At 42.8% G+C, this 26416-nt stretch overlaps 2 protein-coding genes across 11 annotated transcripts in view; one reads left to right on the forward strand and one right to left on the reverse strand.

Annotated features, from left to right (window-relative positions):
- The window catches only part of LOC129765352 (transient receptor potential cation channel subfamily A member 1), a 75181-nt gene that overhangs the window by 25231 nt on the left and 23534 nt on the right, over positions 1 to 26416 (reverse strand). The gene's annotated exons all lie outside the window — the stretch shown is intronic.
- Positions 978 to 7360, forward strand: LOC129765351 (uncharacterized protein K02A2.6-like). Its single transcript, XM_055765558.1, has 3 exons — positions 978 to 1566; positions 2191 to 3523; positions 3722 to 7360. The coding sequence occupies exons 1-3, from the start codon at positions 1520 to 1522 to the stop codon at positions 7004 to 7006; spliced, it is 4665 nt and encodes a 1554-aa protein (XP_055621533.1). The 5' UTR covers positions 978 to 1519; the 3' UTR covers positions 7007 to 7360.

Consider the following 26416-nt stretch of genomic DNA (forward strand, 5'->3'; position numbering starts at 1 on the left):
AGTGTGGTGGCCAAAGACTAAGGGGACTATGTATACCTAATGAAAAGCTAAACAAACTCCAACGATGGGCATGCATTAGTATAACTGGAGCAATGCGAAGCACGCCCTCAAAGGCATTTGAGGCTATCCTTCACCTGTTACCTTTGAGTCAACATGTTCAGTTAGAATCTATGAAAAGTGCTAAAACTAAAAAACATGGATGAAAATATTAGACGGGGACAAAACTGGACATTTGAGCATCCTGAATCTCTTACCCGTTGGACCTTCCACAGAGAAGAACAGTGAAGGGTTGGAACCTAGCACTAATTATGACATCCCATACAGAGTGATCGAACTTTCCCGTTCAGTATGAGATGAGGGTGTTCACAGTGTTCAAAGATGGGATCAAAACAGATGCTGAAGTATATGGTCCTGGAATAAAAATTGCTGTAGCTATGTGGAACTAGCTAACCGTTTTTCAGACAGAAATAGCTATATAGATGTCTGCCTCAATAGAAACTAGAGACGTTCATGTCTGCATCTTCCTAGGCAATCAAGCGGCACTCAAAGCTCCTAATGGTTTTAAGTACTCTTCAAAAATTGTCAGGGAATGCATTTGCCTTTTACTGTAGCTAGGTCATATAAGTTCGATACAACTGCACTGGATTCCTGGCCATTCCGATATAGAGGGAAATGAACAAGTAGATGAACTTGCAAGATATGGTTCAAACTCACTCTTCACTAGTACAGACCTATTCAGTGGAATTTCTGATTGATCTGAAGAAATGGGAAGACCGGAAAGTGATGGCCAATTGGCAAAACTTAACCAGTCAGAAGAAAAAAAAAGATCACGCCGAGTATTGAAATGATTCTACAATTGCTGTGACTTAATGAGAATAACTTCAGCACATTTAGTGATCTTAAAACATGACACTGTCCGAGTAAATACCTTCATCGAAACATAGTGTAGTAGATAGATGTCTCATATTAATAAATAAATTAACAATTACAAAGTATTCAATTATCTCAGTGTAATTAAGGTGAGGGCAAAGTAAATACACAAAGGTAAGTAGCGCTCGTTTAAGAAAATACGAAGCCGATAGAGAAATACGATTTCATAGCTGAGCGAAACTTGCTACCCGGAAGCGATGTATGGAGAAAAAAAATATAGCAGCTATGTATAGGCTCGAGAATATGACAGAAAGAAAACGTTCATATGGAAGGAGAGAAACGTCGACAACACCTAGGCTACTGAGAGCGAGGTAGTCTCTCACATTCGGTGGAGGGCTCTCTGCAAGAGTGAAAAGGAAAGACAATGATAGTTTGCATAGGATTCCCACACGGACGCGAGAAAATCGTCTTGCTTCATTTCAGAAAAAAATACGAAGCCGAGAGAAATGAACCTGCAGAGAGAATCGGGAGAGAGATGAGGAAGGGTTTTTGATCGGGAGACTGGAACTCCACAGACATTCTGTTGGTTAAGTTTGGCGTGATAGCACGCAGTTTCTGCTATTCCGGTAATTTATTTTAGAAAGCCGCGATGGCGTCAAAGGGTCACGACAATGGCGCAGTGAACGCTTCCGACCGGTAAGTAGAATTGTGGCCACCAACGATCGGAAACACAGCATGGCTTAGGGAATAGTGAATAGTGAGAATAGGAAAACAGTGTAAATTAGATAAATTTCGTGTCAATTTGGTACATTATATCTACTGCGCAGAGTGCAGCTTCCTTAATGATAACTTGTGAAAATTGAATAGCTGTGTGGAGTCTTTGGGCCTTGAATTAGTTTGGAAAATGGAGCAATTGGACTCCAGGTTTAAGAAAAAGAGCGAATGGAAAATGGCGGAGCAGTAGGACTCCCAGCAAAAAAAAAAAAAAAAGGGAGCAACTGGACTCTAAGTAAATATAGCGGAGCAATTGGACTCCGTCGGTAGAAACGGAGTATTTGGACTTCTCGTTTAATAAAAAAAAAAAAAAAAAAAAAAAAAAGGAGCGATCGGACTCCAAGGAAAGATAAAGGAGCATTTGGACTCTTGGTTTGAAAGAAGAGCAATTGGAAAAAAAAAAATGAAGCAATTGAATTTCCTGTATTGAAGATAATTGAGAGTGTGTCCAACAATTAGGGAATTTAATTGCCTGATAAAGATTATGGTTGATTTTGTATTCAGCGTCTCTAATGAAGCTCTATTATTTGTATTTGACCTTTACAGAAAAACGAAGAAGAAGAAACTCGACGTTATCTTGCAGGAACTGGCTAACGAAAAAGCTTCCAGGATCAAAATGAGTAAGCAATTAGAAGTTGCCAACGAGACAATCAGAGCTTTGCAAACAAGTCTAACAGCACCTCGTAGCGAAAGTTTACATAGCAGTGATTTCGTAAGAGATAACGGTCCTACCAGTACTCCGCAGCATTGTAACGATGTAGAAGCGGAAACAAACAGGGTTGGATTTCCCGTTAACCTTGACCCCGTAAGTACTCCGCTTCAGGGAAATTCGATGGGAATGGAAATGTCTCGGTTCATGTCTTCGATGAACCAAATGTCCGTTACTTCCATCAACGTTCCAGAGTGTAAGCCTGCCTTCGCTGGTGAGCAAATTGGGCGCCGTGATTATGAATCGTGGATTGATCTTCTATCCGACACTCTGAAACTAGCGGGGGTACAGGACGAGCGTACAAGGTTCATCGTTTTCAAGGTTAAGGCGGGACCGGTTCTCTTGGAAATCTTCAAGAATACAAAGTCGAGTGCCGAAGCCCCAAATGAAGTGACTCTTCCGTTTTCGAATGCCCTGTTCAGGATGAAGACGTATTTCGGGTCAGCTTCCGACGCTATGCTCCAACGCCGCAAACTCGCACTCATTATACAGCGTTCGGAAGAAACGGATTTGGCGTTTGTTATGAGAGTTGGTTCCACAGCCCGCCTGTGTGACTTTCAGGAAGGAAAAGAGTTCGACGAGATCGTGAATGCTGTTGCCGGCCATGCAAGCAACAAGGACGTAAGGGCAGCGGCCCTCAAGATGGTCAATCGACCGGGGACGTTCACTGATTTGGTGGACGTGGTTCGTGAAATCGAGGCGGTAGCTATGAATGAAGAATACTACCGGTTGAAGCATGGTAAGCCTGAACCAGCTAAAGTGGCGGCTGTTGGTAATCCATATCCAAAAGCAGGCCCATCAAGACGTGGAGTTTATCGGCATCCAGCGTCAACTCGGGGAAGGTTAGGACATCCGTACGCTGGACCCTTCAGAACCGGATCTCGATTGCCACCAGATCAGAGGAGATTTGGAAACTCTCAAGGAAATGAGTCATACAGCTGTTACAGATGCAATGGTACCGACCACCACGCAGATGGCTGTTTCGCAATTGATACGACATGTTTCAAATGCGGACGTAAAGGTCACCTTAAGAGAGCATGCCGTCCACCAATCAAGAAGGAAAATCATCGCAGATCCGAAGGTGTTAATCCGGATAACACTGTTGGTAAGATTGCTTCGATCGACTTGAATCCGGTGGCCGAGGCTGATGAGAATGCTGCTGAGGATGGGGTAGGTGATCCGGATATGTAACGTATCGTAGTACACATTTGATCTACATTGAATTTAAATATGCTATTTATCATTTGATATGAACTCGATTACTTATTGAAATAAAACGAATATAACGAAATTTCTTTTCATTGTACATCAATGTTACTGATTCAGCATCTCATTCGTTCCCTCAGTACAATGTTTTTTTTTTTGCAGTTGCATATTGCAACACTTTTGATGCCAAAAACTTCGACGGATGATGGGATAATTACGGCAAAGGTTGCAGGATTAGAGTGTGAGTTCCTTATTGACTCTGGAGCCCAAGTCAACACTCTAACACATGATCGCTTTGATTTATTGCGCAACGATCGTAGATACAGAAAGGAATTGTTCAATATACAGTATAGTACTGACCGACCGTTGAAAGCATATGCGACGGAAGGTGAAATACCAGTTACGTTCACTTTTGAGGCTTTTCTGCATATATCAGACGACCGTCCAAGTTTACTAGAAAAATTCTACGTTGTCAAGGAATGTAGATCGTTGCTGGGAAGATCAACTGCTACCCGATATAGCGTTCTGTTGCTAGGTCTACAAGTACCTGTTAACTCAGTAAAGTCTTCGACACACTCGTGGTACGATCCACGTGAGATTGCATCGGTTACGATGGACGAAGTTTTTCCAAAATTTAATATCCCGCCGATACAGTTGAGCTATGACCAGACCAGGCCGCCTTGTCGCAACGTTTTCATGAATATCCCGATAGCCGTTAAACCTATGGTTGAGAAACGGTTGCATCAACTCCTCGCAGCGAACATCATTGAACGGGTAACACACGAAATGGAGGATACATTTTGCTCGTCGATGCTGGCTATACCTAAGGGCAAGGACGATATCAGATTAGTGATAGACCTCAGAGGCCCGAATAGCTACATCCAAAGATCTCCATTTGCCATGCCATGTCTAGAGAAGATTCTGGCGGAACTAGATGGTGCGCAGTGGTTCTCGACTATTGATATGTCCAATGCGTTCTTTCACATTGAACTTCACGAGAACAGTCGCCACCTTACAAACTTCTGCACGGAGTTTGGAATGTACCGGTGCGTAAGGCTTCCTTTTGGATTATGCAACGCACCAGACATTTTCCAGGAGGTACTTCAGAGGAAAATTCTGGCGGGTTGTAAGGGAGTAAAGAACTATTTAGACGATATCCTCATTTTCGGAAAAACACAAGAAGAGCACGACGAAAACCTTAATACGGTAATGGCGTGTCTGCAAGAACACAACGTAAAAATAAACGCTTCGAAGTGTGTTTTCAAGAGCCAATCGGTCAGGTTCCTGGGTTTTAGGCTCACTGCAAACGGATGGCAGATCGAAGAGGAGAAGATGAGCGCCATAAGAGATTTCCGTAGGCCAGAAACGGTAGCGGAAGTAAAGAGCTTTCTGGGCCTTGTAACATTCGTCGATAAGTTTGTGCCACATCGAGCAACCAAAACTGAAAAGTTACGAATGTTGGCCAACTCCATTAAATTTTACTGGTCCGAAGAAGAAGAACGGGAGTTTCAAACGTTCAAGTGCGAAGCATTGGAGGCAATTAAAACTCTCGGATACTTCAATACCGCTGACAAAACAGAACTTTTCGTTGATGCGTCGGCTATCGGCCTGGGAGCAGTCTTAGTGCAGTTTAACGACAATGGAATACCGAGAATCATCGCATGTGCTTCGAAAGCATTAACAGCAACTGAGCAGAGATATCCGCAGACCCACCGAGAAGCTCTGGCTGTAGTATGGGGCGTGAATCGCTTCGCGTACTATTTGTCCGGAAGGACTTTCATTATACGGACGGATGCCGAAGCTAACCAATTTATTTTTGGAAGGGAACATCGGATTGGGAAACGAGCAGTTTCGCGAGCAGAGGCGTGGGCGTTACGCCTACAACCTTTCGACTTCACGATTGAGCGAGTTCCTGGCAAAGATAACGTTGCGGATGTATTATCAAGGCTGATGAAGATGTCTCAAGACGCAGAACCTTTTGAAGATAGTGCCGACGAACACGTGCTGTTTGCATTAGACACAGGAAATATGGACATCTCTCTAGGAGAAATCGAAGTGGCTGCGGAACTGGATGAAGAGTTGATACAACTATGCAAAGCATTGAAGAACGATGAATGGCCTCGCGAACTAAGGCGATACGAAGCACAGAAGAAGCATCTACACTATCTAGGCACCTTGGTATGCAAAGATGACAAAATTGTCTTACCCAACTCACTTCGATCAAAGGCTATGGAATCTGCTCATGGAGGACACGTGGGAGAGGTTGCCATGAAAAGGATAATGCGCGAGTTCTTTTGGTGGCCTAGAATGGCTGCAGAAACAGAACGGTTTGTGAAAGATTGTCAAACCTGTTGCATGTTGTCCAAGAAAAATCGTCCATTACCCATTTCATCACGTAATCTTCCTGAAGGACCTTGGGAAATAATACAAACGGATTTCCTCTCTATTCCGGGATATGGAACAGGGGATTTCCTAACGGTGGTCGATACTTACTCTCGTTACCTCTCCGTAGTCGAAATGAGGGGCAAAACAGCAGAAGCTACAAACGCTGCACTGTGCGATATTTTTAAGCTTTGGGGTTGTCCTTACATCCTGCAGAGCGACAACGGACCACCTTTTAATAGCTCTACGTATTGTTCGTTCTGGGAAAATAAGGGCGTTCATATCCGGAAATCGATACCACTGTGTCCCCAAACAAATGGGCTTGTGGAACGCCAAAATCAGTCCATCATAAAGGCTGTATCAGCATCGACACTTGATGGTACCAATTGGCGTATGAGCTTGGATAAATTCGTGCACAATCACAACACGCTAATTCCACATGCGAGACTGATGGTTACACCATTCGAGTTAATGGTCGGGTACAAATATCGTGGCACTTTTCCAACTCTCTGGACCGAGTCTCGTTCGAAGGGATTAGACAGGGACAATATTAAGGAATTGGATGCTGAAGCAAAGCTTTACAGCAAACATTACGCAGATCAGTCACGAGGTGCGAAAGAAAGTTATATCAAGGTTGGCGATGTCGTACTGATGAGCCAGCAAAGAAAACACAAAAGTGATCCAACATTTTCTTCCGAACGCTTCACTGTAATCACTAGAACTGGTGCAAAAGTTGTAATCATGAGTAGCAATGGCGTGCAGTATGCAAGAAATGTACAAGATGTGAAACTGGCCCCACCGGCAAAGGAGCTTAATTTTTCGGAAGATTCAGGGGAAGACAGCGTTCATCAACACGCAGATCGCAGCGGACTGGCAATAATTCTGGATGAGGACTCGGAGAAACAATTGACAGATGATTATCTGGAGCAGCACCAGGTACAGTCTTCAAAAAATACACTGCAACCCAACCAACATATTCCAAACAAAACCACACTTCGTCACCATTCTAATGTGAGAAGACCAGCACGATTCAACGATTATTTTATTTACCATATCTATCAATGAACAACTGATTATTCAAAATTATTAGAGTAGAGGTACGGAATATTGTAGTAGATAGATGTCTCATATTAATAAATAAATTAACAATTACAAAGTATTCAATTATCTCAGTGTAATTAAGGTGAGGGCAAAGTAAATACACAAAGGTAAGTAGCGCTCGTTTAAGAAAATACGAAGCCGATAGAGAAATACGATTTCATAGCTGAGCGAAACTTGCTACCCGGAAGCGATGTATGGAGAAAAAAAATATAGCAGCTATGTATAGGCTCGAGAATATGACAGAAAGAAAACGTTCATATGGAAGGAGAGAAACGTCGACAACACCTAGGCTACTGAGAGCGAGGTAGTCTCTCACATTCGGTGGAGGGCTCTCTGCAAGAGTGAAAAGGAAAGACAATGATAGTTTGCATAGGATTCCCACACGGACGCGAGAAAATCGTCTTGATATTAATGATATTTGTTGTTCTTGTAATGCCGAAAGCGATACCTAGGAACATTTTCTCTGCAATTGCGGGGCTCTAACAAGACGCAGACTTCAATACCTTGATTGTCAACTTTTTCTTGAATAAAACACAGGCTTTTTGAGATATTGAGTTCAAATTTATTCTGGTTCAACTCTTACATATTAAGGATGAAATTCGATTTCGGTCACTTGACCACCACTGGCCCGTTCACAGCAATCGATCCGTTGGACCCAACTTTCCACTACTCGGCCACACATGTTGACCGGAATGTTGCAAATTTCGTATTGGATGTTATTTCTGAGTTAGTTAAAGTCACCTTGTTGGTATAGACTAGTGACTTGACATAACCCCATGAAAAGAAATCCATTGGCGTCAAATCGCATGAACACATGGACCATTTCTCGAAATAACACGTTTACCTTATTTACTTTTCAATAAATCCATTGTAGCATGCGCTGTGGGGCAAGTGGCACCGTCTTGTTGAAACCACATATCATTGATATTCAAATCTTCCAATTCCGGCCAGAAGTAGTCTTCTAACATGTCACGACAGTGCTCTTCATTGACGGTAACATGTCGGTCGTTCTCATTTGAAAAAAATACGGCCCAATCACTCCGCCGTCATGAAAACCACACCAAACAGTATTTTTTTTACGGATACAATGGTATTCCTTGAAGCACATGTGGATTCGCCTAACGCATATTTTGCATGTTGACAAAGCCATTCAGCCAGAAATAAGCCTCTCCGTGAAGATGATTTTGTGATGAAAACCATCATTTTCTTCAAGATTCGCTAGAGCCCAATCGGAGAAGTTTCGGCACTTCATATAGTCAAGTGGCTTTAGTTCTTGAGTCAATTTGATCGTGTAAGGATGTAGCCAAAGATATTTTCGCAAAATACGCCACAATGAGGTTGGGAGATGCCCAATTCTTGAGAACGCCGTGCAATCGACTGATTTGGATCATTTCGGATGGATTCAATTGCGGCTATGATATTTTCGTTCCTTCGTGCGGGGCGGCTTCTCGTTGGCACGGGAACATCCAACAGCGAAGATGTAAACTCAAATTGGTCACAAACTATGCACAGTCTGCCGACTGGGATGATTATTACGGACGAAAAATGGAGTAAGCGCTCCTAAAGTTGCCAACATTGACTCCGAAGTTCGGTAGTAATTTTTAATAATTATAAAACTTTTTTTCAAGGTAACGGCTTTGGATTAGGGTAGACATATTTATTTCCAGTTAGATAAGTAGTTTTTCATTCGTTCGAGAACTCGCGAGCTGATCGGACAAGTTTGAGAATCGATCCGATAATGGTGTTTTTTTTTCACGCAAATCTATATTGTGCTTTTTTTCATCAGTGCTTGCGAATGAAGCGAGCTCAATTAAAAGTGGTGCACGATCGAGACGCTGAGGATCCAGTTCAGATCAACACACATTCATCACACGCTACACAGCAGCGGCAAGTAGAAGTTTATTTTTCTATTGTTCCATATATCATTCCTTCAACCTCCTGTGTACGATTTACACCATTGTCCAACATTGTATTTAGCAAATCGGCAAGCGTAGGCATTAGGGGTGTACATTTTTCTTACATTACCGTTGAACTTTTGTTGAAACTTTTTTTCATTTTTGAATTTTATACAATAAAAAATTGAAATAAATATAATTTATATATACCTTGAATACAAATATAATTTATTTACTCATTTATTTTTTCTATTTTTTATTATTATTCTACACTGTTCACATCGAACAGGTGACTAATTCATTATTATGGCTGAGGGCGGGGAGGATCCCCCATCCACGTCATTGAATGTTTCTGATGCTGACCCACCTCCTGAAGAGCAGGAGGATGAAGCAGACGTTGAGGAGGAAAATTCTGTGTATGAAGTAGAAAGTTCTGAAGATGAGGAAATTGATGAAAAACATGATTTTCGTCTAAAGGAATACCCGGAGGGATTCAAAGGTCCATTCATTGTATATTTCAGACGAAAATCAAAACCTCTTAATGTCATTCGCATCTCAAAAGAACTAACGCAGAAATTTTCCAAAGTTACTGAAATTACTCGGATGGGGCCAGACAAATTACGAGTTGTCGTCTCTTGCAGGACCCAAGCGAATGCAATAATGCGCTGTGATCTCTTTGCGATTGAGTATCGCGTATACGTACCCTGTTGCAACGTTGAAATAGACGGTGTAAGAAACGAAAAGGGTTTGACTCGAAAAGAGATACTTGATGGTGTCGGTCGCTTCAAGAATTCCTCACTTAAAAGTGTGAAGATTCTTGAATGCGATCGACTGAAGTCTGTGTCACTTAAAAATGACAAACGAGTTCTCAATCGGACAAACTCTTTTCGAGTGACATTTGAGGGTTCAGCTCTTCCAAACTACGTTGCAATAGGTGCTCTTCGTTTACCTGTTCGATTGCTTGTACCCCGGGTAATGAAATGCAACAAATGTATGCAACTCGGTCACACGGCCGCCTATTGTTGCAATAAACAACGTTGGGCAGATTGTGGAGAGAGTCATGATGGGACTTCTTGCGCAAAAGAGCGCAAGTGTCTTCATTGCGACGGGGCCCCCCATGATCTTTCTCAATGCCCGGTGTACATACAACGAGGGGAAAAACTCAAGCGTTCCTTAAAGGAACGTTCCAAGCGGACTTATGCAGAAATGCTTAAGAGTTCCGCCTCAACGACTCAGGACAATCCCTACTCCATTCTGCAGAACGACGAGCCTGTTGCAGACGCTCCCAATGCAGGAAGTTCCGGTACATCGCAGGGTGCCATTAGGAAAAGAAAAATTACTTCTTTTCCATCACTCCCCAGAAAGAAGACCGAAACTTCCCAAGTTGGAATGAAACCTCGTATCGAACGTGCTGAGAATAGACCGAAGCAAGTACCTCCTGGTTTAAGCGGTTCTTCTACGCACCAGGGGTCCTCAGCACTTCCCGGAGCAGAGCCCAACACGTCTGTTCCTTTTTCGCGGTCGAGGCAACAGCCACAATCTGGCTTGCTTGCGCTTTCTGACCTGGTGGACAATATTTTAAATGCTTTAAATATAAATGACCCTCTTTAAAGCATAGTATTATGTTTGCTTCCGATTGTGAGAACATTTTTGAAAGAAAAATGTGGTTTTTTAGCAGCGTTCATTTCCCTCGATGCCTCATTCAGTGCAAGAGGTCAAAGATTTGTCCACTGTAATACAGTGGAATTGCAGAAGCATCATCCCTAAACTAGATCAATTTAAATTTTTAATTCATAGTTCTAACTGTGATGTATTTTCCCTCTGTGAAACATGGCTTTCTTCAGCCGACGAACTGAATTTCCACGATTTCAACATTATTCGCCTCGATCGAAATGACTCGTTTCGTGGCGTACTATTGGGGATCAAAAAATGCCACTCCTTCTATAGAGTCACTCTCCCATCGATGACAGGCATTGAAGTTGTCGCTGGCCAGACATAAATCAATGGCAAAGACCTCTGCATTGCCTCGATATATATTCCTCCAAGAACTATGGTTGGCCGCCATCAGTTTTTTGATATCATCGAGGCACTGCCGGAGCCGCGGCTAATCTTAGGTGACCTCAACTCCCATGGAACAGCATGGGGTTCACTCTACGATGACAACCGTGCCACTTTGATTTATGATCTGTATGACAACTTCAAATTGACAGTTTTGAATACTGGGGAAGCAACCAGAATAGCCAACACACGGGCAAGCATGCTAGACATATCACTTTGCTCTTCTTCGTTATCCCTGGATTGCACGTGGAAGGTAATCCAAGATCCCCACGGTAGTGACCACCTGCCAATAATTTTATCGATCGCCAATGAATCAGGTTCTCGTGAGTCAGTCGATATTGCGTATGACCTCACGAAAAATATTGACTGGAGAAAATTTGCAGAAATAATATCTGAAGCACTTGTTTCAATGCATGAACTTCCTCCACTCGAAAAGTATAATTTTATATCGAGTTTGATTTACGAAAGCGCACTTCAAGCTCAAAAGAAACGTGTTCCTGCTACCACTTTACGACGTCGTCCTCCATCACTTGGTGGGACAAGGAGTGTTCAAAGGTCTACCTTGAAAAATCATCCGCTTTCAAAAAATTCCGGAAAACTGGATTAGTGGAATGGTTTCTAAAGTACCAAGCTCTAGAAGCCAAACTAAAAGGTCTGATTAAAGCAAAAAAGCGTGGATATTGGCGAAAGTTCGTCAATGGTTTGTCAAGGGAGACCGCTATGAGCACTCTTTGGAATACGGCTAGGAGAATGCGTGGCTGGAACCATACAAATGAAAGTGAGGAATACTCTGACCGTTGGATTTTCAAATTTGCAAGAAAGGTTTGTCCCGATTCCGTTCCTGCACAAAGTGTCGTACGCGACATTCCGCTCCAATGCGACTATGAGAATTTTTCGATGGTGGAATTCTCAATTGCCCTCCTCTCATGTAACAATTCAGCTCCGGGGTCGGACAAGATTAAATTCAACTTGTTGAAGAATCTTCCCGACTTGGCAAAACAGCGTTTGCTGAACTTGTTCAACAAGTTTCTGGAGCTGAATATTGTCCCGCATGACTGGAGACAAGTGAGAGTGATAGCCATACGGAAACCCAACAAGCCGGCTTGCGATCACAACTCGTATAGTCGATTGCAATGTTATCCTGTATTCGTAAAATGTTAGAGAAAATGATTCTACTTCGTTTGGACAAGTGGGTTGAGGCGAACAATTTGCTGTCAAATACGCAGTTTGGCTTCCGCCGAGGTAAAGGGACAAATGATTGTCTCGCGCTGCTATCTTCTGAAATCCAAATCGCATTTGCTCGCAAAGAACAAATTGCTTCCGTTTTTCTCGATATCAAAGAGGCATTTGATTCAGTTTCCATGGAAATTCTCTCAGAGAAACTTCATAATCGTGGACTTTCACCAATTCTGAATAATTTCCTGTACAATTTACTGTCAGAAAAGCGCATGTTTTTCAATCATGGCAGCTTGAAATCTTCTCGATACAGTTTTATGGGCCTACCACAAGGCTCCTGCCTAAGCCCCCTCTTGTACAGTTTTTACGTCAATGATATAGATGATTGTCTAACTAGAGACTGCACGCTGAGACAACTTGCAGACGATGGAGTTATTTCCATCACGAGTATTAATCCCGCCGTTCTGCAAAAATCCTTGCAAGATACCCTGAACAACCGTTCACGTGGGGTCTCAAGCTGGGTATCGAATTCTCTACGGAGAAAACCGAAATGGTCGGCAAAACGATCCAACACTCTATGTTTTTCAAATACCTGGGTGTATATTTTGATTCTAAGTGTACCTGGGGGAGACACATTGCGTATTTGAAACAGAAATGCCAGCAAAGAATCAATTTTCTCCAAACAATTACCGGAACATGGTGGGGTGCCCATCCAGGAGACCTCATTCAGTTGTACAAAACAACGATATTATCAGTGTTAGAATATGGCAGTTTTTGCTTCCGATCAGCTGCCAGGATTCATATTCTCAAGCTGGAGAGAATACAATATCGTTGTTTGCGTATAGCCATGGGGTGTTTGCATTCGACACATACGATGAGTCTCGAAGTTTTGGCAGGAGTACCCCCGCTTACTCTTCGGTTCACAGAATTATCCTACAGATTTCTCATCCGTTGCAAGATCATGAATCCATTGGTGATTGATAACTTCGAAAATCTACTCCAACTGACTTCTCAGTCAAGTTTTATCTCTTTATACCATGAGTACTTTACCCACGAAGTGCACCCTTCACCAGGCATCTCCAACCAAGTTTGCTTTCCATACTTCTGCAATTCCTCTGTTATTTTTGATCTGTCCATGCGACAAAACATCCATGGAATCCCAGATCACCTACGCTCCGATTTTATTCCGCCGATATTTTCGGCAGAATATGGGAAAGTTAGATCTGATAAAATGTTCTTTACTGACGGTTCATTCATAAACGGGTCCACTGGCTTTGGCATCTTCAATGAAAATTCCAGTGCCTCTTTCAAACTCAAAGATCCTTGTTCCGTGTATGTTGCTGAACTGGGTGCGATATACTACGCACTGGGGATCATTGAAACATTGCCCATCGACCACTATTTTATTTTTTCAGACAGTCTCAGCTCATTAGAGGCAATCCGCTCAATGAAGGTTGATAAACGCTCATCTTATTTCCTAACAAGAATAAGACAACTATTGAGTGTTTTGGTCGAAAAATTATTCAAGATTACCTTAGCATGGGTTCCTTCTCATTGCTCGATTCCGGGGAATGAGAAAGGGGACTCGCTAGCTAAGGTGGGCGCTTTAGAAGGCACTCTTTTTGAAAGGCAAATTGCTTATAATGAATTTTTCCACATTCCTCGTCAGTACACGCTCGTAAGTTGGCAGCGCATGTGGAGTGGTGATGAGTTCGGTCGTTGGTTACACACGATTATCCCTAAGGTCTCGACGAGTGCATGGTTCAAGGGATTGAATGTAGGTCGTGATTTCATTCGCGTGATATCTCGGCTTATGTCCAATCACTACAACCTAAACGCGCATCTCTATCGCATTGGGCTCGCAGCAAACAATCTTTGTGATTGTGGCGATGGCTACCACGACATCGAGCATGTTGTCTGGTCGTGTATCCGGTTCCAAACTGCTCGCTCTCAGCTCTCTAGAGCACTGAGAGATCCCCGTCCGGGATATTTTAGGTAGCCGTGATCCTGATCTTCTGCTTCATCTATACCTGTTCCTCAGAAACGCCGATGTCAACGTTTAATGATGTTTCCTTCGTTGTGTCCCCGTTTCATATCCCTCCTATCCGATCGATAAACTTTTACTTAGTCGCGGCAATACATACACACACTCTTTACAGACACACGGGCCAAAGGTTGTGCAGTCCACTGATCATTCAACAAGAGCCAAAGGTTGTACCACTCATGACAACTCTACACGAACTGATGATTGCGCCGGCTAGTGACCATTCTATCCTGGATTCCTCGAGTCGAGAAAGACGCACCACGCTAGATATGAGGTACAGACTAGGGGGGCGTTGCTGATTAATGGTCAGCTGCATCCCAATAGGAAGTATCCCGTGTCGGGCACACGTACAGAGCATTGGAGACAGCAACATCCCAATTACGAAAACACTTGTAATACTAACCTCGAGCCAACCGCGAGTAATCGGTTACATATTACTAACATAGATAATAAGAAAAATTGTCAAAGTATTGAACTCCCGGCCCCGTGAGGCTAACGCCATATGAGCCTTTATAAAAATATATATTTTGGAAAAAAAGCGTTGTTCTTCACCATGTACTTCACCATGATGAAAATGTTGATTTTGACTAACGTTTTGACATTGACAGATCATTAAAACTAGAATTAATTTGTGTCTTCTTGTGAACGAAAACTGTCAAGCCGCGAATTGATAACCCTATGAAGAAAATGGAGCGTACCACAATAGTTAGAGACTACGTAGAGACTGATGTATATGAATAAATTTACGTGAACGAGTGTTTGTAAAAAACGTTTGCTGTTATTCCTGAAGCAACGCGTTTTTTTGTACTGTTTTTGTTGAATGATTCCCGGAATCTTCGCCATCATGGTCTGGGACACCTTCAGGGCTACATCTGATGATACGGGATTTGAATTGTTGAGCTGTGGTGCGTCAAACCACCATAGAAACTTTTCTTGTCGGAATGTTATTCAGCTCTTTAGTAGTTGAAGCTGCCTACGAGATTTTTGGAGTAAATTGTACATTCTGTTTGAGTTTGCCCAAAAATTTTCTATCGGTCGCAATTGGGGGGCGTCGGGAGGAACGGTGGTATTCGGTACAATGTTTATCTTCAGGCGGTCGATATCTTCCAGTGATTCATTGTCATGATGGGGCAAGGTCAAATACAGTCAGAAGACCACATCCACCTTCGCGCGGTACTTCTTGTTGAAGGCTGCAACTTCAGACCGGCACTTTGTACTGTATACCTCCCCGTTCGCCTCAAGCCTGAAGAAAGAAACAGCAATTTCTATATAACAGGCCACCTTGCTCTCAGACTTCCTCTTCAGCTTCTACTGCAATTGGAACAGCAACGTAAAAATTGGAACACCAGCAACGATGCAAAAACCCTACGATATGGGTGAAAGGACTCCCCGGAAGCGAGCGCCACCCAATGAGCCGCGGTTGTGAGAGTCGTTGATGTTAAGCAGTTGAGTGAACGTGTTGAATAATTACGAAGCAATAAAAGAGGGTCGCTTTAGGACCACCCCGACTGTTTTAACACTTTCGACGCCCCGTCACCCAGATATGGGTGACACTTTCCTCGCATGAATTGAATAGGCTTTTTTAAAAGGAATTTGATAGAATAGGTATCTAAATGTAACTATAGGATATGAAGAAAAATAATGAAATCATAACCATAATATTATACTGTTTATACTATACTTTTTATTAATTTATAGTACGGATGTTTTGTACTGCAGTTTTTTGCAAAACCCCTATAATATGACTTTGCATTGCTAAAACATTGCTAGACCATGTAAAAGTTATCTACAAACTAAGTTTTTTTTTTTTTTTTTTATAAATTCGTTTATTTTTACAGGCTCTGTTGCATAAGTTTAAAGGAGCCGAAATCTCAAATATATTTTTAACACTATATATATGAACAATTTTCTTAAATCTATGGTTAGTAATGTGGGAAACCGATTACTCGCGGTGAACTCGAGATTAGAAGGGTGACATATTTTTCTCAGGAAAAGGATGGGGTATAAGGAAATTATTACAATGTTGATAATCACACACACTCAATTCTTAAATCTATTCGTACATCTATTGTGAATTTACATTTCATTCTCCTGTTTATAGCAAGCGGACCAATTACTCATAAAGGAAGAAATGGAGGGTATAAGGATATAAGGATAATCACACACGAACATCGATAGATTTAAGGAAAACATATATTTGGGACATGTAATCAAGGTCTAACCGAGCCAACACATCTCTCACCGGCACATTGGGCTGCCTTCCTCTAGCCCGAAGGGAGTTCTCTAAATTCGATCTGGCAACAAAATACACCTCACACGACCAAACAACGTGTTCGATGTCGTGGTAGCCTCGGCCACAAACGCAGATATTGCTGCCGGCCAGATTGAAACGAAAGAGTAGCGCGTCTAACGAACAGTGATTGGACATGAGTCGGGAGAAGGTGCGAATAAAGTCCCGACTCAAGTCCAGACTTTTGAACCATGGTTTGAGGCTAACCTTAGGGATAATCGAGTGAAGCCACCGGCCCAATTCACCTTCGTTCCATTTGCGTTGCCAGTTAGCGATGGTATTTTTACGGACTAAAGAGTAAAATTCATTGAAGGCGATTTGACGCTGATAAATATCGCCTTCAATCGCACCTACCTTTGCTAATGAGTCAGCCCTCCCATTACCCGGAATTGAGCAATGAGAAGGGACCCACACAAAGGTAATGACATAACAGCGTCTGGATAAAGCACTCAAATTTTCTCGTATTCTCTCAAGGAAGTACGGCGAGTGCTTTTCCGGCCTCACTGAACGGATAGCTTCGACAGAGCTAAGACTATCCGTTACAATGTAATAGTGTTCAACAGGTCGTGAGGCGACGCTGTCCAGCGCCCAATGAATTGCTGCCAATTCAGCAATATACACTGAGCAAGGATTCTGAAGACTGTGTGAGGTGCTAAAAAATTCGTTGAACACTCCAAATCCTGTGGACTCGTTTATAGTGGACCCATCAGTAAAGTACATATTATCACAATTGATACCCCCATACTTTTCATCGAAGATCGTTGGAGCGATCCTCGATCGTTGGTAATCTGAATATCCATGGATATCTTGCTTCATGGACAGATCAAAATGCACAGAGGAATTGATGTAGTCAGGGAAACAAACACGGTTGGGAATATACGAAGAAGGATCAACCTGCATGGAGATGAATTCATGATATAAACTCATGAATCCGGAGTGAAAATTTAGCTCGATCAGCTGCTCAAAATTTCCGATCACCAATGGGTTCATGACCTTACACCGGATGAAGAACCGAAGAGATAATAAATTGAAGCGATCTTTTAGTGGGAGTAGGCCTGCCAAAACCTCGAGACTCATGGTATGCGTTGAGGGCATACATCCCAACGCGATACGGAAACAAAGATACTGAATTCGCTCGAGTTTAATGAGGTGTGTTTTGGCAGCTGATTGAAAGCAGAAACTGCCATACTCCATCACTGAGAGAATAGTTGTTCGATACAACATTATAAGATCTTCGGGATGGGCTCCCCACCAGGTGCCGGTAATTGTACGGAGAAAGTTTATTCTTTGTTGACATTTTTTACTCAGATACCTAATATGGGCCCCCCAAGTACATTTGGAGTCGAACCAGACCCCAAGATACTTGAATGACATAGCATGAGTGATCGGTTTACCCAAAAGTTGAAGCTTTGGTTTTGCTGGTCTATGCTTCCTAGAAAAAACCACCATCTCTGTTTTCTCCGTGGAGAATTCGATCCCTAGCCCAATGGCCCAGGTTGAAAAATTGTTCAAAGTATCTTGTAAGGGTCCTTGCAGGTCGGATTCGTTTGATCCTACGACAGACACCACTCCATCATCTGCAAGTTGTCTTAGGCTGCAATTTTGTGTAAGGCAATTGTCGATGTCGCTTACATAGAAGTTGTACAAAAGGGGGCTTAAACATGAGCCCTGGGGGAGTCCCATGTAAGAGACCCGACTTACTGCCGAATCTCCGTGAGAAAAGTTCAAATGCTTCTCACAAAGCAAGTTATATAAAATATTATTCAATAGAGGCGGAAGACCCCGAGAGTGTAATTTGTCTGACAAAACCTCTATTGAAACAGAATCAAAGGCCCCCTTTATGTCCAAGAATACTGAAGCCATTTGTTTTTTTCCGGCGTAAGCCATTTGAATTTCTGAAGAAAGCAACGCAAGACAATCATTCGTCCCCTTGCCCCTGCGGAACCCATATTGTGTATCTGAGAGTAGGCCATTCGTTTCAACCCATCGATCATGGCGAAACAAGATCATTTTCTCCAACAATTTCCGTATACAAGACAGCATTGCTATTGGGCGGTACGAATTGAAGTCGGACGCGGGTTTTCCGGGTTTTTGAATAGCTATAACTCGTACTTGTCTCCAATCATCTGGAACAATATTATTCTCCAGAAACCGATTGAATAAATTCAACAAGCGATGTTTCGCCACATCAGGGAGGTTTTTCAGCAAGTTGAACTTAATTCTATCCGATCCCGGAGCAGAATTGTTACATGAAAGGAGAGCAAGAGAGAATTCTACCATCGAAAACTCGGAATCAAGATCGCACCTATCTTGTGGTATATCTCGAACAATTTTTTGCACAGGAGCGGAATCAGGACAAACCTTCCGTGCAAAATTAAAAATCCATCGATGTGAATATTCTTCGCTTTCATTCGTTGAAGAGCGATTTCTCATGTTTCGAGCCACTTTCCATAATTTTTTCATTGACGTTTCTCGTGACAAACCTCCCACGAAATTTCGCCAATAAGCACGTTTTTTCCCTTTGATTAAGTTTTTAAATTGATCTTCAAGGGCTAAATACGTTTGAAAATTTTCAGGGGTTCCACGTTTCCGAAAAGCTTTAAATGCATTCGATTTTTCTACATAAAGCTTGGAACATATGCTATCCCACCATAGATTGGGAGGCCTTCGACGAATAGTGGAACCTGGGATGGGTTTCGTTTGAGCGCGAACCGCGCTGTCATAGATCAAACGAGAAAGGAAGTTATACTCCTCCAATGGAGGTAAACCATCTCTGGAATTGATGGCTAGAGCAATCGTGTCCGCATATTTTTTCCAGTCAATGTGTCTTGTGAGGTCATATGCCATGTTTATAGATTCAGAAGAATTCGACCCAATGGTGATGGAAATTTTGATTGGCAAGTGATCACTACCGTTGGGGTCCTGGATTACATTCCACTTGCAATCTAACGATAGTGAATTCGAGCAAAGCGAGAGGTCAAGAGCACTTGGGTTAGCAGGAGGTTTAGGTACACGTGTTGTTTCCCCAGTGTTCAAAAGTGTCATATTGAAGCTGTTACAAAGATCATATATCAACAGTGAACGATTGTCGTCGTACTGTTCCCCCCAGGCAGTTCCGTGAGAGTTGAAGTCTCCCAAGATCAATCGTGGCTCAGGAAGGAGTGAGCACATGTCAACAAGTTGCTTGCGGCTAACCGCAGCTCTCGGAGGCCAATACAAGCTGACAATACAGAGGTCTTTTCCTCTGATGTTTGCATGACAAGCAACAGCTTCAATCCCTCCAATAGGTGGAAGGTCAATTCGAAAAAATGAGTGGCACTTATTGATCCCCAATAGCACCCCTCCGTATCTGTCATCACGGTCCAAGCATATAATATTAAAATCGTGGAAAGAGAGATCATCTCGCGAAGAAAGCCAAGTTTCGGACAGAGCAAAAACATCACAATTGAACTTATGAATTAAAAATTTGAATGTATCCAATTTAGGGATAAGACTACGACAATTCCACTGTAAAACAGTGATATCTCCGACCTCTCTATTTGAATTAGACATCAAGAGAGATAATCATTGCAAGGAGGGGCCATGTTTGCATCAATTGTTGCAAAATTGTCTTTAATACTGGAAGCATTGATATGACAATGGTTCTGATGGAGTCGGAAACATTAAAGCATGTGAAGATTTGAGCCACAAGGTCAGTCAACTTTATAAATCCCGATTGGGAAGTTGAACTTGACGGTAAAATAGGGACAGTTGGGGTTTTTGATGTTCCTTCGAGTGCTGGGTCGTTCGAAGGTGAATTATTCCCACGGAAGCCAGGAGGAACCTGATTTTGCTTGTCCGCTGCACTCGATTTTTTAGGCATGCTAACAGAGGGTATAACCGGAGGGGCTTGTACTTGAACTTTGGGAGTGGTCACATTTTTGCGCCGGGGATTCCCTTGGAAGATGTACGGTGTGCCCTCGTTAGCTGTATCCGCTTCCATTTCGTCAACTGGCAGCGAAGCGAAGACATTGTTTGCGGTTAAAGGTTGTTGCTGTTGGGCCAATGGAGAAGCGCCCTTTAAAATTTCCGCAAAAGTGCGCTTCGAGCGTTCCTTTAAAGAGCGCTTCTGCTTCTCCCAGCGACTCTTGTAAGTTTCACAAGCCGAGAGCACGTGCGGAGTTCCTCCGCAATATGGACACTTTTGCTCAATCGCACTGCAGGATTTGTCCACATGTTGCTCTCCGCAAGTGGCACAGCGCTCCTTGTTGGCGCAGTAAGCTGCTGTGTGACCAACTGACTTGCATTTCAGGCAAGTCATGGGCTTTGGCACGAAGAGTCGCAGCGGTAGCCTCAATTTGTCCACCATAACGTAGTCAGGGAGGGCGGAGCCAGCAAAAGTGACTCTAAACGAGTCGGACGGCGTAAATTTCGATTCTTTCCCTTCCTGGGAGACTTTGCCGAGTTGTCGGCATTCTAAGATTTTAACCTTAATCAAAGGCAGCTTTTTAAATCTGCCATCTCCTTCCATAATTGATTTGCACGTCAGACCCGTTTCGGTTATCACCCCCGAGATTTCTACGTCATGGGAAGGCACGTAGACACGATATTCCAGGGTAAACCTCTGGTCGACGACAATACCGTTTGCGTCTTTCCGATCAGCTACGACAACACGCAGTTTGGTCGGTCTAACCTTCGAAATTTCTGTCACGGAGGAGTATCTTGCCAGATCTTTCATGATCTGAATAACATTAAGTGCTTTTCCGTTTGGCTTAGGCCTGAAGAAAACAACCCACGGACCAGTTCCAGGTGCATCTTCAGGATAGACCTTGACACGTGGAGAGAAGACTACAGGACGAGAAGGAGATGACGAGGATTGAAGGGGATCGGGGACAACAGGATGGGGAGGCGAAATCTGAGCTGTTGTAGGAGCGAGGGGGGTTGGAGAGGAGGTATTTGCAGGTTTTTTAGAGGAGGGCTTGCTAGAGTTAGCAGACTCGTCCCCGGACGAAACATCCTCTGATGTAGGAACGCGTTTAAGTGTCTTCGCTGTTCCTTTATTAGAACTTTTTTCAACCAGAGGGGAGTCATCATCAGAGATCTCCATATCTGGAGATCCTCCCCCTCCTTCTGCCATTCACAATGCACCCCAGTGCTGATGAACTGGCAACCGCTGCTTGCTTCTCAATCGGAGCGCTTGAGCGCTCGGCACTATCACACACCACTAAGAAGTGATGCTCTCCTTCACACTGCTGTAAGTTAGCAGCGAATCGCGCTGGTATTGTGTGCGTGCAACTGACCACCGATGTCCGACTTCGACTGCGATGGCGACAAATCGGCGATAACTGAAAGCCGGCTGGCCTTGCCAGGCTTTGACGATTCAGCCTTTCTCACCAATTCCGAGTTCACACTGCGTTCCACGATATCTCGAACAATTCGAAAACGCGCGAAAAAAGCACACCCGGGCGACAAAAAAAAAAAAATAACAGCCAACGGTAACCGAAAACAATGCTTTAACGGAGACGCTCACAGCACACGACCGGTTACTCGAAGCTTATGCCGAAGAATGACAAACTAAGTTTGATCTTCATTTAATAATTTAATCGCAAGTTGTGCTCTGCAAGAAACTCAAAAACGTCGCGTTGGGCGTCGAACGTGTTAAAACAACGGCATGTCGTGTACTGCAGAGAATAGGTGAATTCTATTTCTACAGCTCCTGCAAAAGATGATTATGAAGAAAATACATACATAGTACTATACCTGTTACGTATGGAAAATGAAACACATTTTTTAAACCCAACAAGAATTTCGTGACCGTGTTGAACCTTTTACCTTCCTATGCTCGCGCATACGGTCTCAGAGACCGAATGACAAAAATTTTGTTTTCAGGATTAAATGACTTCTGGCTGAACTAAGTTGAAGAAAAAATATTTTCTGCGGTTGTTTCATTCAATTATATCCTTTTCTTTAAATTTAACATGGGCTGAAAAGTTCCGGGATTTTTCAACAGATGGCGCCACCAAAAAATGAGCAGGATTCATCTGTCACTAGCTCATGTGTGAAGTTTTATGATATTTCGTTTATTTGTTCACAAAATAGAGTTGTTTAAGTGTCACTACCAGAACATTTGTATAGAAAATAGAAAAAGAGGAATATCGTATTCTGATCAAACATTGTTTTTTGATGGGAAAACCCCAGAACAATCAATGCAGTGATTGATGAAATGTTGTTCCACTTCTGCTCCTTCGATAACAACAGTTTATCGGTGGTTTAGTGAATTTAAAATGAGCCGTCCAAACACCGCAAATGCACCTCGCTCTGGAAGGCCAAAAGAGGCTGCGAATCCCGAAACCGTAAAACAAGTGCATCGACTCGTTTTGAACGATCGTAGGCATTTCAAAAGAACGAGTGGGATACATTTCGCACGACATTTTGAACATGAAAAAGCAATCACCGTGATGGGGCCGGTTTGCTGATCGTCGATCAAAAACAGCGGCGCGTTGATGATTCAGCTGTCGGTTTTAGGTTGCTGAAGCGTAATCGAGTGGACTCCTTTCGCCGTTTTGTAAAAAAAGATGAAACGTGGATTCATTATCACACTCTTGACTCCAATAGGCAGTCTGCAGAGTGGCACCCAAACTCTAATCGATTACTCACAAGGTATTAAATTCTCATTTGCCGTCGTCATGTATAATGAAAAACGTCGGAAAACTCGAGCTAGTGCTCTGAAAGATAAATATACAATGGTATTGTTTGTATAGGTGAAAGCATCGTTATTTTTTCGACACTGATGCCAGACAACATCATCGAAACAGCTATAAAAACCACTCAATAAAATGTTAATCCTGAGTCATAGCGTTTCATGTCATGAAAATCAATAAACTAAAATTGTGTTGGTATCAATACAATTATTATTTTTACGTTTCATGGGTCTATAATGTAAGTTTTAGCCACGTTAACATTGGTCAAGAAAATTTTCATTACGTCATTACGTCATCTCTTCCACGAACTCATAATTTGCTATTTTCAAGGTGCCAAACAAATATTTTAAGATTTTCTTTCGAATATCGAGCAACAACGCTATGGAACAGCCAACCACGTGCGATTAAAGCAACAACTTCACTAGCTACATTCAGAAGGGATTGTAAAAAGTATTTATGGAATTGAATTCACCATAGAATTTTTTTATTTATTTATTTATTCAGTCTTCGCCAAGAAATTGTCGGACAGACTAAAATTCAATTATTGAATCCTTATAACAAACACATTTCTGGACATATCGAATTCAAACAAATGATACACTTCATTGAACCGTTGGCAACAAACATCCAAGGGATTATTCTGTCCGTATAGAGTACGATGTGCTGCTTGCCGGAAGAAAACAAATTGTCTGGTTGTTCTACCTGGAGCGTTGATTCGAAGCTTGCCCAAAACTTCAGCACAGTCAAGATTGTTGTTAAGAAGGTCGAAAATCAGCAGTCTCTGGAGAAATTCTCGTCGTTTCTGCAGTGACGGTAAGTGAAGCAGTGCGCAGCGTTCTTCATATGTGGTCAGATTTTGGTCATTGCGCCAGGGGAGATGACGAAGAGCATATCGGATAAAACTTTTCTGCACACGTTCCAGACGAGCGATGTGAACAGCGTGGTATGGGGCCCAAACAGTAACACCGTATTCCAATATACTGCGTACGAGCGACACATACAATGCTTTGAGGCAATAGACATCTCTAAATGCCTGAGTGTGGCGTCTAATGAACCCAAGAGCGGTGAAAGCCTTAGCGGTGCCGTTGCAATATGCTGCGTAAATTTTAGCTTGTTGTCGAGCACGATACCCAATTCTTTGACGGCTGCAACTCTTTCCACTTCGGTCGACCCCATCGTATATTCAAATGTGATTGGTGAGCAAAGTCGCGAAAATGTTACCGCATGACATTTCCTAATATTCACCTCCATGCCATTTATTGAGCACCATCCCAGCAGAGTATCTACATCCATTTGAAGAGCACAGCAGTCCATACTTGATGTTACTACACGAAACAATTTCAGATCGTCTGCATACATCAACTTAGGCGATTTGAGAACAGCGCAAATATTGTGAATAAAGAGTACGAAGAGCAGAGGACCCAAGTGACTGCCCTGCGGCACGCCATAGGTGACAGAAAAGGGCGATGAAACTGACGAGCCAATCCGTACGTGTGCACTACGATCAGTCAGATACGAATTAATCCAATTGGTTAGCCAAAGTGGAAACCCGTATCGCTTCAGTTTTTCCACAGCAAGGGCGTGAGGAACGCGGTCGAAAGCTTTCGAAAAGTCCACGTAAATGGCGTCAACCTGCTGCCTTTTCTCAATTTTAGCAATCAGCAGAGAAACGTAGCTCATGAGATTTGATGTAGTAGACCGTTTTTTGACAAACCCATGTTGTTCGTTTGCGATGATGTGGCGGACAGATGGGTATATGAGATCCAGCAGCATACTTTCAAAAACTTTCGGCATGCAGCTCAGAATCGATATTCCTCTGTAATTTTGCACATCGTGGACGTCACCTGATTTATGAATAGGGATTATTGATGCAGTTTTCCATAATGCGGGAAACTGCCCTTTCTCTCAGCGAACGGTTGAAAAGCAAAGTAGACTGCAACGCCAACGAGGAGCTGCATGCCTTGATGAAAGAAGGTTGCTACTTATCCGGTCCGGCTCCCTTCGAGGCTTCGAGACGACTCAGCTCCTTTAGACGTCCTCTTCGGTGAATGAAATAAGCCGCAAGTTCAGGTCATATGACTGCAGATTACTCAAGTACCGTTCAGACAAAGGTGGTGAGTTATTACTTAACACACTTCGAAAGAAGGACGAGAATAAGTTAGCTGAGTCAACTGATGATGACGATGTACTGCCTTTGTAGAAAACGTTCTGAGGAATTCCATTGGACGATAAATGTAGTTTGATGTGTCTCCAAAGCTGTTGTGGTTTGGTCCTGACGTCACTCTGCACACGGCTTATGTAAGATCTAAAGCATGCTTGGTTCAAAGAGTTGAATTGGCGCTCTAATTCCCGCACAACAGTCTTTTGATCATCGCCTCTCAGTTGGAAATACTGCTTTCGTGCCTTCCTAAGTCGATTTCGAAGATTCCCCAAATCTCTGTTCCACCACGGTTGTTTACCCTTCGGTTGAACAAACCTTTTGCGCAAAGGTACGTTCCCATGAATGATTCCATCCAGCTTTCGATGAAACCGGCTAACAGCTTCATCTATTGTGCCCACTGTGAGAATCTCGCTCCAATCAATCGACGAAATTTTAGCGTTCAAATCAACGAAGTTACATTGCCTGAAGTCGTAATATTGCTCCTCATAACTATCCACACGTGTCATATTCAAAACGGTTAGCTTGACAATAAAAGGCTTATGGTGGCGATCTCTTTTCATCAACGGCATGGGGGGTTCGAAAATTTCACAGCACATTATGTCATTGATAAAAACCAAGTCTAACATTCTCCCATTGTCATTCGTCAGTTGATTTACTTGCTGTAACCCGGCTGAAATAATCTATTCCACCAGAGTAGTCTCCTGTTCAGATGATGCATTGGTTGGTATGAAACTTCCGATATCCTCATCGAAGCCCCAGTGTAGCAGTGGTAAATTATAATCACCCAACACCAGTATCCTGTCTCTATCTCTCATATGGTTGCAAATACGATGAATACATGCACTGTGTTGCTCATAATTCACCGGTTCAGTATTGGGAGGCAGGTATATCGCACATACAAATAGATCCCTGTTGTCATCAACAACACGAACAACGATTTGTTCCAGCTGGTTGACATTATCGACATGCACAACATTGCTTCGCAAGTGCCGTTTAACTCCAATCAATACTCCACCACCACGTCGAAAGCGACTTGTGGCAGCGGAACGATCGCAACGATATATCACATA

The sequence above is a fragment of the Toxorhynchites rutilus genome, chromosome 2, assembly GCF_029784135.1.
Source record: "Toxorhynchites rutilus septentrionalis strain SRP chromosome 2, ASM2978413v1, whole genome shotgun sequence".
In the NCBI taxonomy this organism is placed as follows: Eukaryota; Metazoa; Arthropoda; class Insecta; order Diptera; family Culicidae; genus Toxorhynchites; species Toxorhynchites rutilus.